The sequence below is a fragment of the Planococcus citri genome, chromosome 5 (genome assembly GCF_950023065.1).
Source record: "Planococcus citri chromosome 5, ihPlaCitr1.1, whole genome shotgun sequence".
Classification (NCBI taxonomy): domain Eukaryota; kingdom Metazoa; phylum Arthropoda; class Insecta; order Hemiptera; family Pseudococcidae; genus Planococcus; species Planococcus citri.
The window spans coordinates 2,701,852-2,718,783 of record NC_088681.1 but is presented as its reverse complement, the minus strand read 5'-3'; the positions used below and the strand labels follow the sequence as shown (position 1 = coordinate 2,718,783).

The 16,932-nt window shown below is 35.4% G+C and overlaps 3 protein-coding genes across 3 annotated transcripts; all 3 read right to left on the bottom strand.

Annotated features, from left to right (window-relative positions):
* Positions 1-20: 20 nt before the first annotated feature.
* On the bottom strand, positions 21-8,691 carry LOC135848267 (arrestin domain-containing protein 3-like). The gene is made up of 8 exons (XM_065368142.1): positions 8,553-8,691; positions 8,221-8,428; positions 7,968-8,120; positions 7,676-7,884; positions 5,254-5,436; positions 4,990-5,172; positions 4,255-4,906; positions 21-3,139 (listed from the first exon to the last, which is right to left on the bottom strand). Exons 2-8 carry the CDS (start codon positions 8,333-8,335, stop codon positions 3,120-3,122), a joined length of 1,515 nt encoding a protein of 504 aa, XP_065224214.1. The 5' UTR covers positions 8,336-8,428; positions 8,553-8,691; the 3' UTR covers positions 21-3,119.
* Positions 8,692-9,056: 365 nt separating this feature from the next.
* On the bottom strand, positions 9,057-10,707 carry LOC135848272 (arrestin domain-containing protein 17-like). The gene is made up of 6 exons (XM_065368152.1): positions 10,363-10,707; positions 10,158-10,283; positions 9,860-10,077; positions 9,553-9,738; positions 9,279-9,458; positions 9,057-9,192 (listed from the first exon to the last, which is right to left on the bottom strand). The coding sequence occupies exons 1-6, from the start codon at positions 10,475-10,477 to the stop codon at positions 9,085-9,087; spliced, it is 933 nt and encodes a 310-aa protein (XP_065224224.1). The 5' UTR covers positions 10,478-10,707; the 3' UTR covers positions 9,057-9,084.
* A 125-nt stretch (positions 10,708-10,832) lies between these two features.
* On the bottom strand, positions 10,833-16,827 carry LOC135848265 (arrestin domain-containing protein 3-like). Its single transcript, XM_065368140.1, has 8 exons — positions 16,725-16,827; positions 16,174-16,368; positions 15,941-16,093; positions 15,657-15,865; positions 15,397-15,579; positions 15,145-15,324; positions 14,349-15,057; positions 10,833-11,495 (listed from the first exon to the last, which is right to left on the bottom strand). Exons 2-8 carry the CDS (start codon positions 16,286-16,288, stop codon positions 11,476-11,478), a joined length of 1,569 nt encoding a protein of 522 aa, XP_065224212.1. The 5' UTR covers positions 16,289-16,368; positions 16,725-16,827; the 3' UTR covers positions 10,833-11,475.
* Positions 16,828-16,932: the final 105 nt, after the last annotated feature.

Sequence of the window (16,932 nt, the reverse complement as noted above, 5' to 3'; positions counted from 1 at the left end):
ATAGTACTGAACGAAATAAGTCAATGGGTATTGGGTATTTAATGAAAATTAATAATACATCTTCATATATCATTGAAATTGAAATTTTAGGACAATTATTGGCCAAATAACGTATTCGGATTCCCATTCAGGATAACGTCGCTGATTGTTACTGGAATGTGTAAATTCAAGTGCGTATGCATACCCGCTGTCATCACTTTAATCTGTAGTGATTGAAAAATAAAATTAGGTACCTACCTACAATAGGTAAGTACATAAAAATGAAAAAAAATTATCTTGATATCAAAATAAAATACTCATGTTGCTGAATATCAAGTCACATGAAATAAACTGTTCTTCAATAACAGCTATAGATATCTAATTGTAATAAAAATGATCTGTACATACTTAGGTTACCTATCATTAAAAATAAAGGGTAAAATACGAGTAGGGAAGAATGGTGGAAAAACAAAAAATGCTGTAACTTAATTTATAAAATCTAACAAGGGAACCTCATGAGGTGTCACACTCCGATTTGAACGGGACTGCGATTTTTGGAAAGAGCATAGTTCATTTTTGGATTTTTGGCGAATTTTTGAAAATTCAAAATTGACTGTTTTTGGGCGATTTAGGATTTTTTTAAAAAAGCACGTACTTGATCAATAAAAATGGTCAAAATAAGACCCAAAACTAATATTAATTACCCAAATCCCAATTTCACCAATTCCAGAAATTCTGGAGCCTCCAGCGCGATTTTTCAATTTCTCCAGAATTTTGAATTTGCTCCAGAAGGCGTGAATATGAAGTTGGGCAGCTAAAAATCGAGTTGTATATTATACTCGACCTGTTTAACGAGTTTATCCGCATTTGAGCCGATTTTGAGAGTGACACCTCAAATGTGGTTTTTTGACCAGCATTTTTCAAAATTAAAAAATCCAAAAAATCAAAAGTTTCCCGTTTGTGTGGAAATTTTTGAAATTCACCCGAATCGCTGTATTTTGTCCATAACTAACCCTCAACTCCAAATTTCACAATTTCCAGCCATTCTGGAGCCGCGCGATTTTTCAATTTCTCCAGAATTTTGAATTCGCTCCAGAAGGCGTGAATATGCAGTTGGGCAGCTAAAAATCGAGTTGTGTATTATACTCGACCTCTTTAACAAGTTTATCCACATTTGAGCCGATTTTGTGAGTGACACCTCAAGAGTGGTTTTTTGACAATTTTTTCAAAATTAAAAAATTTACAAAAAATCAAAAGACAACCGTTTATGAGAAAATTTAATGAAATTTGCGCGAATCGCTGTATTTTTTCAAGAATTAAACCCCGGCGCGCAAATTCTACAATTTCCAGCGGTATTGGAGCGAGAGTGACACCTCAAAAAACCTCTCTCAAAATCGGTTCAAATGTCGATAAACTCGTTAAACAGGTCGAGTATGATACACAACCCGATTTTTAGCTGCCCAACTTCATATTCATACCTTCTGGAGCAAATTCAAAATTCTGGAGAAATTGAAAAATCGCGCTGGAGGCTCCAGAATGGCTGGAAATTGTGAAATGTGGATGGGGGGGGGGTTAGTTATGGACAAAATACAGCGATTCGCGCAAATTTCAAAAATTTACTCACAAACGGTTATTTTTTGAATTTTTGGATTTTTTAATTTTGAAAAAAGCTGGTCAAAAAACCACTCTTGAGGTGACACTCTCAAAATCGGCTCAAATGTGGATATACTCGTTAAACAGGTCGAGTATAATACACAACTCGATTTTTAGCTGCCCAACTGCATATTCACGCCTTCTGGAGCAAATTCAAAATTCTGGAGAAATTGAAAAATCGCGCTGGAGGCTCCAGAATGGCTGGAAATGGTGAAATTCGGATTTGGGTAATTAATATTAGTTGGTGGACTTATTTTGACCATTTTTACTGATCAAGTACGTACTTTTTAAGAAAAATCATAAATCGCCAAAAACAGTTAATTTTGAATCTTCAAAAATTCGCCAAAAATCGAAAAATGAACTCAGGCTGCTGAAAATTTGGTTTTGGGGGTTTTAGACTATGCTCTTTTCAAAAATCGCGGTCCCGTTCAAATCGGAGTGTGACACTTCAGGAGGTTCCCTTGTGAGTCTATAGTAGGTAAGGCAACTTTTTAAGCTGTGATATAATTTCAAAAAACCTGAGAATTGGGACGATTCAACTTTAAAATAACTAGGTAGGGGTACCATAAATTGAATTAACTTTCATACAAGTACGAAATATGTGACGTGACGGGACAAAATCGACCTTCGGACCTAAAAATTATTTTTCACTTTTTGACGGATTTTTGGTACTCGGACATTCAAAAATCATTTAAAACCACCCAGAAGTCCCTATGATTTGCATAGCTCCATATACATGGTAATCCAGTCAGAAGTGTGCTCATTTTTTTGATTTTTTTGATTTTTTTTTTTTGATTTTTTCATTATTTCAACTTTTAAATCGACCTGGAGGCGAAACAAAGCGTTCTACGAGAAAAATTCACTAAGCAAAGTTGTAGAGAATTAAATTTCCAAAAACCTATAAGAGGTTTATTTTTCTCCTAAATGCATAGTTTTTCCGTTTTTCTCAAAAAACAAAAACCTCATGATGATTACCATAAAATTTCTGTTTTTTGAGAAAAACGGAAAAACTATGCATTTAGGAGAAAAATAAACCTCTTTTAGGTTTTTGGAAATTTAATTCTCTACAACTTTGCTCGATGTATTTTTCTCGTAGAACGCTTTGTTTCGCCTTCAGATCGATTTCAAAATTGAAATAATGAAAAAATAAAATAAAAAATTGAAAAAATGAGCGCTATCACGACTGAGCCCCCTGTATCAATGTAAATAACATTTTACCCAGTGATATTCACACAAGACAGGCAAGAAACGTTATCCAAGACTATGTTTAGCTCAGTTTAGCCGGAGAACCTGATTAGAACGCAAGCGCTTCCGCTAAACGAGCAGAACTGGACTAAAAACTTTAACCCCCCATAACTCAAAAACTTATTTTCGGCTCGAAGGTCGATTTTGTCGCGTCGCGTCACATATACTTAAAAAATAAAGGCCTGTTTGAGAATTATTGAAAATATATTCAGAAACAGGTACGTTGAATGCCGCAATTCAACTTAAAACCGAGGAGCAGAAGCTGAAAAAAAAGAACAAGAAATGAACATTATTAAAAAAGTTATCCTTGATATTTCTCTCTAATATTTCTACTCAAATTTTGATACAGTTGTGAGGGTCATTCCAGGTCAAATCAGCTTGCAATTTCGCACAATTTTTCTTTGTAGGTTTTTCACATTGAGAAAAAAATAAAATTGCCATAATTCACTTTCCGACCCACCCCATCCCCCACAGATGGGCAAGGTGTGTTTTTTCAGGGTTCGTAGGTAGGCACTTAATTTTTGCGGAAACAAAAAAAACTTTAGAAAGGAATCAAACATCAAAAAAGTGATAACAAATGGACATTTTTCAGCAGAATTTAAATTAGGTAGTAAAGAGTTCGAAAGTTACGAAAAAAGTCAAAGCAATAAATGTAGGTAGGTAGGTAAGTAAGCTACATTTTTTATAGGGCAAAACGCCCTGACGTCACAAGGTGTATAAATGGTGGTATCTCTTGATTCCCCTTACATATTTTGGGCATGTTGCTAGTGATTGTTCTGTCCTCTTTGCATTTTGATATGCCAAAACTTTCAAACCATCTCGAGGATCCCATTATTTTATGGCTCTAAATTGTAGAGAAATTTGTCCCCTTTCCAACGGTAATAAATTTTTTGAAATCCTCAAAGGTCTTCCTTGAGAAAATTGACTTAACGAGCCGAAAAATGTAGCCAATTCAACATATTTTTCTGTACACTTTGAACTTTGAGGCGACAGAGCTTTTAAACCATCTCGAGGACCCCATCATTTTATGGCTCTAAATTGTAGAGGATTTTGTCCTCTTTCCAACGGTACTATATTTTTTGAAATCCGCAATGGCCTTCCTCGAGAAAAGTGACTTGACGAGCTGAAATGTAGAAGTAAACGGCATTGTTTACAGCTAGCCTTGTAAGGTTTAGCCCACAAAACCAAGGGTGCAAGTATGCAACCTGAAATTCGCGTTTTGCCCTATTTCTCATGCAAAAAATAATGAAAAAAATGACGAATAAAAATAAAAGTTGCAGTTTTCATTGCTCTAAAAATTTCACTGACCCTTTTTGTTTTCATTTCCTTTTCCTTAAAAAATGGTTTAATACTCGAGATATAGGTAGGTACACTTACGAGATGACGAGAGTAAAGGTGTAAGAAGCATACCATCACCAGCAGCGGCGTAGTACACGACCGGAGGATGAGGAGCATTCTGAGCATACTCGGGATTAGTAGCCGGCTGACGTGGTATTTCTGGCTGATACTGATGCACCGGAACAGCACCTCCTGGACCCGGGTATGTGCCAGTAAGATAACTCGGTTGAGGAAATTCTCGAACAGAAAGAGCAGGGGAACTCGGTTGAGGAAATCCTCGAACAGAAAGAGTAGGAGACACTCCTCCAGCATTCAGATACGGATTAATTGCAACGAAACTGGAATTCGGAGAACTGGTTATTACAGGTTGATAACCAGGAAGAGCTTGAGGACAGATTTGTAAAGGAGGTACTCCAAAACACGCTTCACCGGTTTGGTTTCCTGGGTATGGGTAATTCGCAGCTGGATGAGCTCGAGTTAGATACGGTGAAGGGAGCGGGCTCACGGATACTCCAAGTGGTGGCATTTGCATGTCAGGATTAGGATTATAGGATACGTTGTTCGGATGAGTTTGAGGTTGAGACTGAGAGGTAACAGTGGAGGTGTTTGGATCTTCACTCAGAGGGATGTCGCCGATTGTGATAGGGATATGCATAACTAGATTACTAAACATACCACAGACAACTTGGATCTGTAAAATTGTACGAGCACAGGTTACTTAAATTGATAGGTAGGTAATAATTACTCCGCTATGACAACGATAACAACACCTACGTGTAATTCGTGGTTCATTATGATGATCGAACAATCTTCCAGGTTCGGGTAGGTATTAGCGGGCGGAATCGTGAAATTCTCACTCCAATTATGAGATTTTCCTGCTTCCACACCGGGTAAACTCATTTTTTCAAGTTTTATATCTTTGTGTTTATGGCATCCATCCGCTGTCCATTTTATTTCCTAATCAACGAACAAATTGTATAGGTACTTATGAATTTTTTAATGATAATGTGAGTTTTATTCATGCGAGATGATACTAACTCGTTTCAAATTAATATTAATCGCGTCTACAGAATCGTAGCTAGCGTTGTCGATTTCCAGAGTAATTGGAATAGATTCTGAAGCAGCGAAGCCAGTTTTAGGTAAATACACAACGATGGTAAGAGGACCACTGGCACAACACAGACAACAAAACGTTTTGTTTTTTTCTTTTTTATACGGAGTCTGAAAATAAATACACCATATTATAACTAGACATCTAGGCTCTGCTTACAAGGGAACCTCTTGAGGTGTCACACTCCGATTTGAATTGGACCACGATTTTTGGAAAGAGCATAGTCTGAAACCCCCAAAACCAAATTTTCAGCTGCCTAAATTCATTTTTCGATTTTTGGGGAATTTTTGAAAATTCAAAATTGAATGTTTTTGGCGATTTATGCTTTTTTTTTCAAAAGTACGTACCTACTTGATCAATAAAAATGGTCAAAATAAGTCCCAAAACTAATACATATTAATTACCCAAATCCAAATTTCACCATTTCCAGCTATTGTGGAGCCTCCAGCGCGATTTTTAAATTTCTCCAGAATTTTGAATTTGCTCCAGAAGACGTGAATATGAAGTTGGGCAGCTGAAAATCGAGTTGTGTGTCATACTCGACCTGTTTAACGAATTTATCCAAATTTCAGCCGATTTTGAGAGTGACACCTCAAAAGTGATTTTTTGACCAGCTTTTTTTCAAAATAAAAATATCCAAAAATCAAAAATTTCCCGTTTACGAGAAAATTTTTGAAATTTGAGCGAATCGCAGTATTTTGTCATGAACTAACCTCACGAGGGCGAATGTCACCGCAATTTTTCAATTTCTCCAGGGGCTCCCAAAAGGCTGGAAATGGGGAAATTCACCCTCGTGGGCTTGATTAATGAAGAAATACATAGAGCGATTCGCGCATTTTTCGATAATTTTCTCGCAAACGAGAAATTTTTGATTTTTGGATATTTTTATTATGAAAAAAACTGGTCAAAAAACCACTCTTGAGGTGTCCCCTCCAGAATCGGCTCAAATGTGGATAAATTGATTAAACAGCTTGAGTATAACACACAACTCGATTTTCAGCTGCCCAACTTCATATTCACGACTTCTGGACCAAATTAGAAATTCTGGAGAAATTGAAAAATCACGCTGGAGGCTCCAGAATGGCTGGAAATGGCGAAATTAGGATTGAGGGGGGTTAGTTCATGACGAAATACTGCAATTCGCGCAAATTTCAAAAATTTTCTTGTAAAGGGGAAATTTTTGATTTTTGGATATTTTTATTTTGAAAAAAAGCTGGTCAAAAAACCACTCTTGAGGTGTCCCCTCCAGAATCGGCTCAAATGTGGATAAATTCGTTAAACAGGTCGAGTGTAACACACAACTCGATTTTTAGCAGCCCAACTTCATATTCACGACTTCTGGACCAAATTAGAAATTCTGGAGAAATTGAAAAATCACGCTGGAGGCTCCAGAATGGCTGGAAATGGCGAAATTTGCCTTCGTGGGGTTAGTTCATGACAAAATACTGCAATTCGCGCAAATTTCAAAAATTTTCTCGTAAACGGGTATTTTTTGATTTTTGGATATTTTTATTTTGAAAAAAGCTGGCCAAAAAACCACTGTTGAGGTGTCCCCTCCAGAATCGGCTCAAATGTGGATAAATTCGTTAAACAGGTCGAGTGTAACACACAACTCGATTATTAGCTGCCCAACTTCATATTCACGACTTCTGGAGCAAATTCAAAATTCTGGAGAAATTGAAAAATCACGCTGGAGGCTCCAGAATGGCTGGAAATGGCGAAATTTGCCTTCGTGGGATTAGTTCATGACAAAATACTGCAATTCGCGCAAATTTCAAAAATTTTCTTGTAAACGGGAAATTTTTGATTTTTGGATATTTTTATTTTGAAAAAAGCTGGTCAAAAAACCACTGTTGAGGTGTCCCATCCAGAATCGGCTCAAATGTGGATAAATTGGAACAGCTTGAGTATGACAGACAACTCGATTTTCAGCTGCCCAACTTCATATTCACGTCTTCTGGAGCAAATTTAAAATTCTGGAGAAATTGAAAAATCGCGCTGGAGGCTCCAAAATGGATGAAAATGGCGAAATTCGGATTAGGGGGGTGGGGTAATATCAGTTTTAGGACTTATTTTGAACATTTTTACTGATCGAGTACGTACTTTTAAAAAAAAACCATAAATCACCAAAATAGTCAATTTTGGATTTCCAAAAATTCGCCAAAAATCGAAAAATGAACTTGGGCAGCTGAAAATTTGGATTTGGGTGTTTTTGAATATGCTCTTTCCAAAAATCGCGGCCCCGTTCAAATCGGAGGCGGACATCTCAAGAGGTTTCCTTGTTATGTGCAAAGTGTGATTTAAAAATAACATCTTGAAAATTGTAATTAAAAATATAGGCTTTCTTACTCTTAAATTGGGAAATAAATTCAGATTCAAAGGATTAATCACAGTAAATTCTGTTCGTTCTTTTTTATCGGCAGCCATTTGAGTATCAACTTTTACTTTTGCATAATACGAGACTTCTCCATAAAAACTACTGAATGATGTTGGAGCACGAATTGGCAAAACCACACTAAATGGGTAAACATGTTCTCCAGCAGCTAATTTAAATTTACCTAAATAATATTGCCCAGATCGGAAATTATTATATTCGCTCAGAACAACAAACGTTCCATCAACAATTAATTTCGATTTTTACCTTTTCCTCCGATCAAATTTTGTTCATTTTTTAGATAGGTTTCAGTTGATTTTCGACAACGTGTTCTGGTTTGACTGTGACCTTCGTCGTCTGTGTAGCTTTCTTCTTCATCCCATTTACACTTAGCTTTTCCTTTAAGCTTGAGTTCGACGACTGCAAATGCACATTACATATGGTTATCATCGTATATGGGCTTCAATTATTATAAATGTAAGTACTCTATACAGAATGGGATATTTATAGGTTCATTTACCTTTGATTTTCTTTTCACAATCCAGCACCAGTCGAACTCTGCCGGTTACCCTTTCTCCCGGATTATAAACCTTATCTTGCTTATCCAGAATGATGTTCAAAGTCCTGACACCCATTTTAACGATGATAAATCAAAAACTCAAGCACTAAATTTTACGAACAACCACCGTAAATATTGAGATGATCAAGCACAACTAGAGCTAGGCTACCTATAAAAGAAAAAAAAAAAAATACAACTCGTTCCTAGACCGATTTTAATCATTAATTACCTAATGCAAAAATTGTGGCTATTTTGAAAGAACTAAGTACAAATAAAAAAAAATGATCACTCACTTTTAATTCTTATGACAGAGTCGATCCCCAGCTTCACTTGACCAGTCTCTTTCTGTCCTGAATTAGGTATGCTTGTCAGTTCCCAGTTCGATAATGATGTTCAATTTTACAAGACCAATTTTGAAAATTTCAGCTAACTTGAATTCATTAAACTAGATACATAATTAGATACATACTTTGAAATCAAATTAAAAAGCTAAAAGTATTACTGAAAACATTGACGTGTACTTTCAACTAAGCAATATAAAATTATTATTCCAGGTACCCGAGTTATCGTTTCCATTTTAAAGCAAAATAAAGGTACGGTAATAGGAAAATCAGAGATAAGTAGGCAGTTAGCTTAAAAGTGATGAAAAAATATAACGATTATTCATAGTGTAATTATGTGTTCGGATGTGAATCAGGGCGCAATTTTTTTTATAATACAGACAACCAGGCGATAAGGTTGTGCGAAATAATTAGGTACTGGGTATTTCATGGAAATTAATAATACATCTTTATATTGTTGGAATTGAAACTTCAGGACAAGTACTTATTGGCCAAATAACGTACTCGGATTTCCATTCAGGATAACGTCGCTGATTGTTACTGGAATGTGTAAATTTAAGTTCGTATGCATACCTGCTGTCATCACTTTAATCTGTAGTGATTGAAAAATAAAATTACGATAAATAAAAACAAAAAAAAATCATCTTGATAGGTACCTATAGCTTATGATTAACTCACGTGCAACTCGTGGTGGATTTTAATCAACGAGCAGCAATCCAAAAATGGAAATGCTATGGAAGGAATGACGAAATTTTCTACCCATGTACAAGATTGACCCTCTTCTACTCCTTTGGAACGCAGCCTTTGAAGTGTAGTATTTTCTTTTCTTCTGCTTCCCTCTGCTTTACAAGCTGTTTTCTATAATGAAATAAAAAACAAAACAAAAAATATCTTGTAGTTAAATAATTTATAATACTTATGAAATTTTGAAATACCTTCATTCTCAACTGACCCGTTTCAAGTATACTTCGACACTAGTTACAGCAGCATTACTGGCATTATTGATTTCAAAAGTAATCGGAATAGGTTCGGATTTAGCGAAACCTGTTTTCGGTAATTGTACAGTGATGGAAAGAGGACCGCTGCTGACACAACACATGTAGTGAAATTTTTTAACTTTTTTACTTTCATAAGATTTCTGAAAAAAAAATTAAAAAATAAAAACTTGAAAAAAATATTGATGATTGATGCGAGGATATGAGGAACCCATTCCTTCGAATGTCTAAAATCTAATTTATTGACGAGGAATATTTACTCACTTTCAAATCAGGATACAAATTCAGATCCATAGGATTCACAACGACAAATTCGCATCTTTCTTGTTGATCGAAACCTAATGGAATATCGATTTTAGCTTCCGCATAATAAATCACTTTACCTCGAGAGCTGCTGTAAGATGCAGGAGCTTTTGGAGGCAACGTTGCACTAAATGGGTAAATATGTTTCCCCTTCGGTAATTTGAATTTATCTAAAAACCCTGTGATTTTAATATAAAAATAACGAATAATATTAAACAATCTGTTTGAAAAAAAAAAATTATAATAAATTGAATCTTACTTTTTCCCCCGATTAAGGTTTGTTTACTTTTGATGTATGTTTCGTTTTCTTTATAATTATGGGTAAATTTGCCATTACTTTGGATCCATTTGCATTCAGCTTTTCCTTTGAGCTTCAGTTGAACCCCTACAAAATAAGGAATGACATAATTGAAAAAAAACCTAAATATTGAAATTTTAACTAGGTACTCGTATTTGCTATTTACCTCTGATCTCCTTTTCAGATTTCAGCTCCAGTTCTACTCTGCCGGTGACTTTTTCTCCTGGAAAATAAACCTTGTCCAATTTATCAAAAATAACGCAAAATCTAGCAATACTCATTTTGAGGTAAATTTTAAAACTAACTAAGCCGGTAGGTAAATATACAGCTAGGTACGTTACCTCAATACTGCTTATCTCGAACGTACGTAAACGTATAATATTATCTAATTCTCGTAGGAATATTTTTAATTATTCTAATTGTGATAATCAAGAAAATTACATTTAGTTTCGTAACGATGAAACGCATTTACACGCTAAAAATGTCAACTGGAGATCAATACACGCAGTTTATGGATTAGTTCGTTAATTACTGTACCTATACAAAATTACCCACTGTACGAGTAAGTGCGAAGAAAATCATACGCAGCCTATACAAGCCGCAGATCAATTTATTGGTTTATAAAATGAAAAAAAATTAAGATCACAATGGCAGATTTATTTTAGAAATAACATTTCGAAAACGTAAGCATAATGAAAAAAAAAACTATAAAACTGTTCTCCGATAGTAAAAATTATTCGTAATCGATAAAAATTTGAAAAATAAATGGTAAAATACGAGTAGGTAAGCATTATAGAAAAACAAAAAATACTGTAACTTAATTTATAAAATCTGAGTCTAAAACTATTCAATAAGCTCTGCAGATCAATTCTTATTCTCTTAGGTTGTAGAAAATTCGTAATCACAATATATAAGGACAGATTTATTTTAGAAAAATTAGAATAGCACTTCGAAAATTTAAGTAAGAGTATTCATTATAAAAACAAAAAAGAAGTATAAAATTGGTTCGTTCACAACAATAACGAAACATTAAAAAAAATAACTGGTAAAATGCGAAAATATTATGTGCCATATTTATATAAACTCTTTAATCTAAGGCAACTTTTTAAGCTCTGATATAATTTCAAAAAACCTGAGAATTGAGACGATTAAACTTTTAAAATATCTAACACGAATAAACTTTTATAAGTACGAAATACTTATTTGAAAAACAACTCGCTGTTGAAGATAAAAATTAAAAATATTCAGAAACAGCAGTACGTTGAATGTCACACTTGACTTAGGATGGAGGAGCGGAAGCTGAAAAAAGAAAGAAATGAAAACATGATTTAAAAAAGTCATCTTTAATATTTCTACTCAAATTTTGACACAGTGTTTAGTAAGGGTCATTCCAAGTCAATTCAGCTCAGTTTTGGGAATGGGTCCTACCCTCCTACCGACATTTTTTTTGTAGTTTTCTCACATAGGGAAAGAAGGGAAATCACTATCATTGGCCTTCCAACCCACCCCCCCTTATTGCAACAGATGGGCGAACTTCGCCAAAAAAAAGTAACTTTAGGAACCTAAAAACCTCCAGAACATAACCAAAAAAGTTTCAAAAAATGACCAAAAAACAGGTTTTTAATTGTAAAAAGTTGGACTAAGTATTTTGCAACATTTTGGAAATTTTTTGGCAACACAAAAAATGAGTTTTTTTTTGCAATTTCTAGTAAAAATGTCAATTTTTGATTTTTTTTAAGCAAAAAGTGAGGCGTTGACACTTTTTGCTAAAATAAGGGCTTTTTAGCAATTCCTGGCAAAAGGCGAGACTTTTTGGTAATTTTTTGGAAAAATGCGAAAGTTTTTTTTTTGCAATTTTTAGCACAAAACAGAACTTTAGGGACAATTTGGACAACATTCGAGATTCACTGTTTTGGAAATTTTGAGAGCCAGTGAGAATGTTAGGTATACCAAATATAAAAAACAATCCGAAATTCGGGTTCTGAGCTCTCGAAAACCTATAAAATCATATGTCACACGATTATTTCAATTTTCAGAAAATTTGAGGGTTGTTAAGGACGTGGGGGGCGGTAAAATCAAAAAATAAGTTGATATTCACATTCAACGCTCTCGAAAACATATAAAACGATATGTCACGCGGTAATTGACATTAAAATAAAAATTGATCAAATTTTGGGGCTTCTTACCCCCATCCCTCTCTTTCTCTTTGCTTTGAGAATCCCATCACAAAAAGTTAATAGATGTAAATATCATCAAAATGTAAACTTCCTGGATTTTTTTCATATCTTCAAATTAAAGTTTGGCGAATTTTTGAAAATTCAAAATTCACTGTTTTTGGCGATTTATGCTTTTTTTTTTGAAAAGTACGTACTTGATCAATAAAAATGGTCAAAATAAGTCCACAAACTAATATTAATTACCCGCAAATCCAAATTTCACCATTTTCAGCCATTCTGGAGCCTCCAGCCCGATTTTTCAATTTCTCTAGAATTTTGAATTTGCTCCAGAAGGCGTGAATATGAAGTTGGGCAGCTAAAAATCGAGTTGTGTATTGTACTCGACCTGTTTAACGAGTTTATCCACATTTGAACCGATTTTGAGAGTGACACCTCAAAAGTGATTTTTTGACCACCTTTTTCAAAATTAAAAAATCCAAAAAATCCAAAGATAATCGTTTGTGAGGAAATTTTTGAAATTTGCGCGAATCGCTGTATTTTGTCCATAAATAACCCCCCCCCCCAAATCGAAGTTTCACAATTTCCAGCCACTCTGGAGCCTCCAGCGCGATTTTTCAATTTCTCCAGAATTTTGAATTTGCTCCAGAAGGCTTGAATATGAAGTTGGACAGCTAAAAATGGAGTTGTATATTACACTCAACCTGTTTACCGAGTTTATTCACAATTGAGCCGATTTTGAGAGTGACACTACAAGAGTGGTTTTTTGAGGTGTCACTCTCGCTCCAAAACGGCTGGAAATGGTAGAATTTGCGCTCCGGGGGTTAGTTCTTAAAGAAATACAGTCATTCGCGCAAATTTCAAAAATTCCTCACAAACGGTTATCTTTTGATTTTTTTGATTTTTTTTAATTTTGAAAAAAGGTGGTCAAAAAACCACTCTTGAGGTGTCACTCTTAAAATCAGCTCAAATGTAAATAAACTCGTTAAACAGGTCGAGTATAATACACAACTCGATTTTTAGCTGTCCAACTGCATATTCACGCCTTCTGGAGCAAATTCAAAATTCTGGAAAAATTGAAAAATCGCGCTGGAGGCTCCAGAATGGCTGGGAATTGTGAAATTTGGATTTGGGGGGTTAGTTACGGATAAAATACAGCGATTCCCGTGAATTTCAAAAATTTCCACACAAACGGGAAACTTTTGATTTTTTTGATTTTTTAATTTTGAAAAAAGGTGGTCAAAAAACCACATTTGAGGTGTCACTCTCAAAATCGGCTTAAATGCGGATAAACTCGTTAAAGAGGTCGAGTATAATATACAACTCGATTTTTAGCTGCCCAACTTTATATTCACGCCTTTTGGAGCAAATTCAAAATTCTGGAGAAATTGAAAAATCTCGCTGGAGGCCCCAGAATGCCTGGAAATGGTGAAATTGGGATTTGGGTAATTAATATTAGTTTTGGGTCTTATTTTGACCATTTTTATTGATCATGTACGTACTTTTTAAAAAAAGCATAAATCTCCTAAAACAGTCGATTTTAAATTTTCAAAAATTTGTCAAAAATCGAAAAATGAACTTGGGCAGCTGAAAATTTGGTTTTGGGGGTTTTAGACTATGCTCTTTCCAAAAATCGCGGTTCCGTTCAAATGGGAGTGTGACACCTCAAGAGGTTCCCTTGTAAGAGCAAGTCGTTTTCCAATCTTGTTTAGTTTTTGTTTTTTTTTTTTTAGAAATTGGTAGACCCTAAAAAAAAATCATGGCCAAATTGACTTTCAAGATGGAAAATGGTCGTTTTTTCGCAGAAAGAGGAAAATTAATTATTTTAAAGATTTTGAAAATCACGAAGAAAATCAAAGCAACCTGAGAACTTGAGCGAAAAACAAATAAATATAGCAAAATTTCACACTGCCTTTTAGTTCTGATTTCCATTTTCTCTAAAAATTGTCCCCTAAGCACTTTCTATATTAATACTTACGAGATGATGGCAGTAAAGGCGTAGCAGCGGTAACATTTTCAGCATCATGACTCTTCGAATCATTCAAAAACGACGACTTGTCAAATTGCACACTGCTATCCAACGAAGGAAGCGTTAAACCATCTCCAGCAGCGGCATTGTACGGAACCGGAAGATGAGGAGCAGCATTCTGAGCACACTCGGGATTAGTAGCCGGCTGACGTGGTACTTCCGGCTGATACTGCTGCACCGGAACAGCACCTCCTGGAACCGGATACGCGCCAGTCGGATAACCCGGTTGAGGATATCCTTGAGCAGTAGGAGGAGGGGGCATTTGAGGCATTCCTCCAGCATTCGGATACGGATTAGGTGCAACGAAACCGGGATTCGGAGGACCGGTCATTCCAGGTTGGTAACCAGGAGGAGCTTGAGGACAGATTTGTAAAGGAGGTACTCCAAAAGGCGCTCCGCCAGCTTGGTTTCCTGGGTATGGGTAAGTCGCAGCTGGTTGACCTTGGGTTGGATAAGGTGAAGGGACCGGGTTCATGGGCACTCCTGGTGGTGGCATTTGCATTCCACCGTTAGGATTGTAGGGTATGTTGTTCGGATAGGTTTGAGGTTGAGGAGTAATAATGGGAGCGTTTGGATCTTCGCTCAGAGGGATGTCACCGATTGTAACAGGAATATGCATATCTAGATCAGAATGCATACCTGATGCGTCAGCTTCAATCTGTTTAAAATTACACGAGAGGTTATTTGAATTGATAATTTACTCCGGTATGATAATTTTGATAACGATACGATAATAAACACCTACGTGTAATTCGTGGTTTATTTTAATGATCGAACAACCTTCCAAGTTCGGGTACGTAGCGGGCGGAATCGTAAAATTCTCACTCCAAGTATGAGACTGTCCTTGTTCCACACCGCCTAAACGTAATTTTTGAAGTTTTATATCTTCGTGTTTATGGTCTCCCTCCGCTGTCCATTTTATTTCCTAAATCAACGAACAAATCGTGTAAATTTTTCAACGATAATGTGGGTTTTACTCGTGCATAATAATACTAACTCGTTTCAAATAAATATGAACCGCGTTCACGGTAACGTTACTGGCGTTGTCGATTTCCAAAGTGATCGGAATTGGTTCTGATTGAGCGAATCCAGTTTTGGGTAAATGCACAACGATGGTGAGAGGACCACTGGCACAGCACAGACAACAGAACGTTTTGTTTTTTTCGTTTTTATACGGAGTCTAGTAGCGAATACAAAGAAACGAATTGAAAATAACATTTTTCAAAGTGTAATAAAAAACGTAGGCCTTGAACTTACTCTTAAATTGGGAAATAAATTGAGATTCAGAGGATTGAGTACGGTAAAACAGGTTCGTTCTTTTTTATCGATGGCCATTGGAATATCAATTTTTACTTTTCCATAGTACGATACTCCTCCGTAAGAACCGTTGAAAGAGGCTGGAGCACGAATTGGTAATATGACACTGAATGGATAAACATGTTCTCCAGCAGCCAATTCAAATTTATCTAAATAAACGTCCAGATTCGAAATAATTATTTCGTTTGGAAAACATTTCATGAAAAGTTAATCTCGATTTTTACCTCTTCCTCCGATCAAAATTTGTTCTTGTTTTAGATAGGTTTCGGTTGATTTTCGACAAACTGTTCTGGTATGACTTTTACCTTCGTGATCATGGTAGGTTTCTTGTTCATCCCATTTACACTTAGCTCTTCCTTTCAGTTTAAGTTCAACAGCTGTACATGCACATTACATGGTATTCATCATTAGGCTTCAATTATTATACTCGACAGAATGAAAACTTCGGTTTATTTACCTCTGATTTTCTTCATAGAATCCAGCGTCAATCGTACTTTACCGGTTACCATTTCTCCCGGATAATAAACCTTATCCGGCTTATCTAGAATGATGTTTAGACTCGTAAAACCCATTTCAACGTGGTCAACTCGAAAATTCAAGCACTAAGTTGTACGAACAATCACCGTAAAATGAGACTATTGAGCACAACTACCTACAAAAGAAAAATAATTACAGTAGGTGGATTTTAATCATTAATTAATAAGAAAATCGTGTCAGTGTTTGAAGGAACAATCAACGATGGAATGCGTCTCTACGCTTAGCGTTGCCATTGAATAAAAATGCAAGAACGTAGAACAATATGCGCGAGCGGTTTTATTTATCGCTGCGGGCCTTCGAAATATTTTTAGATGAGCAGACGCGGAGAGTAAAGATGAATTTTTTTGAAGCGACTGCCTAATTTTTCTAATGATCTGAGAGCCGAAAATCGTCTCGTACGATTCTCGATCACGTGCTCTGCTATTTAGGATTAAAATTGTACACTTTCTAAGTTAATTAATGCTTACTTACGTAAAAAACGAAACTCAGATTCTCCAAAAATGATCGTTTTTCATCAACTCGTGTTTGAAATTTTAATTAATTGATAAAAAATAACCTTGATAACGAAAAACAGTGTTACCTTTTATGGATGTTGAAGTTTGAATTTTGATACCGTTATTAATTTTTTTGAATACCTGATGAAATTAAGTTTTCTAAACTTGAAAAATTTAATTACATA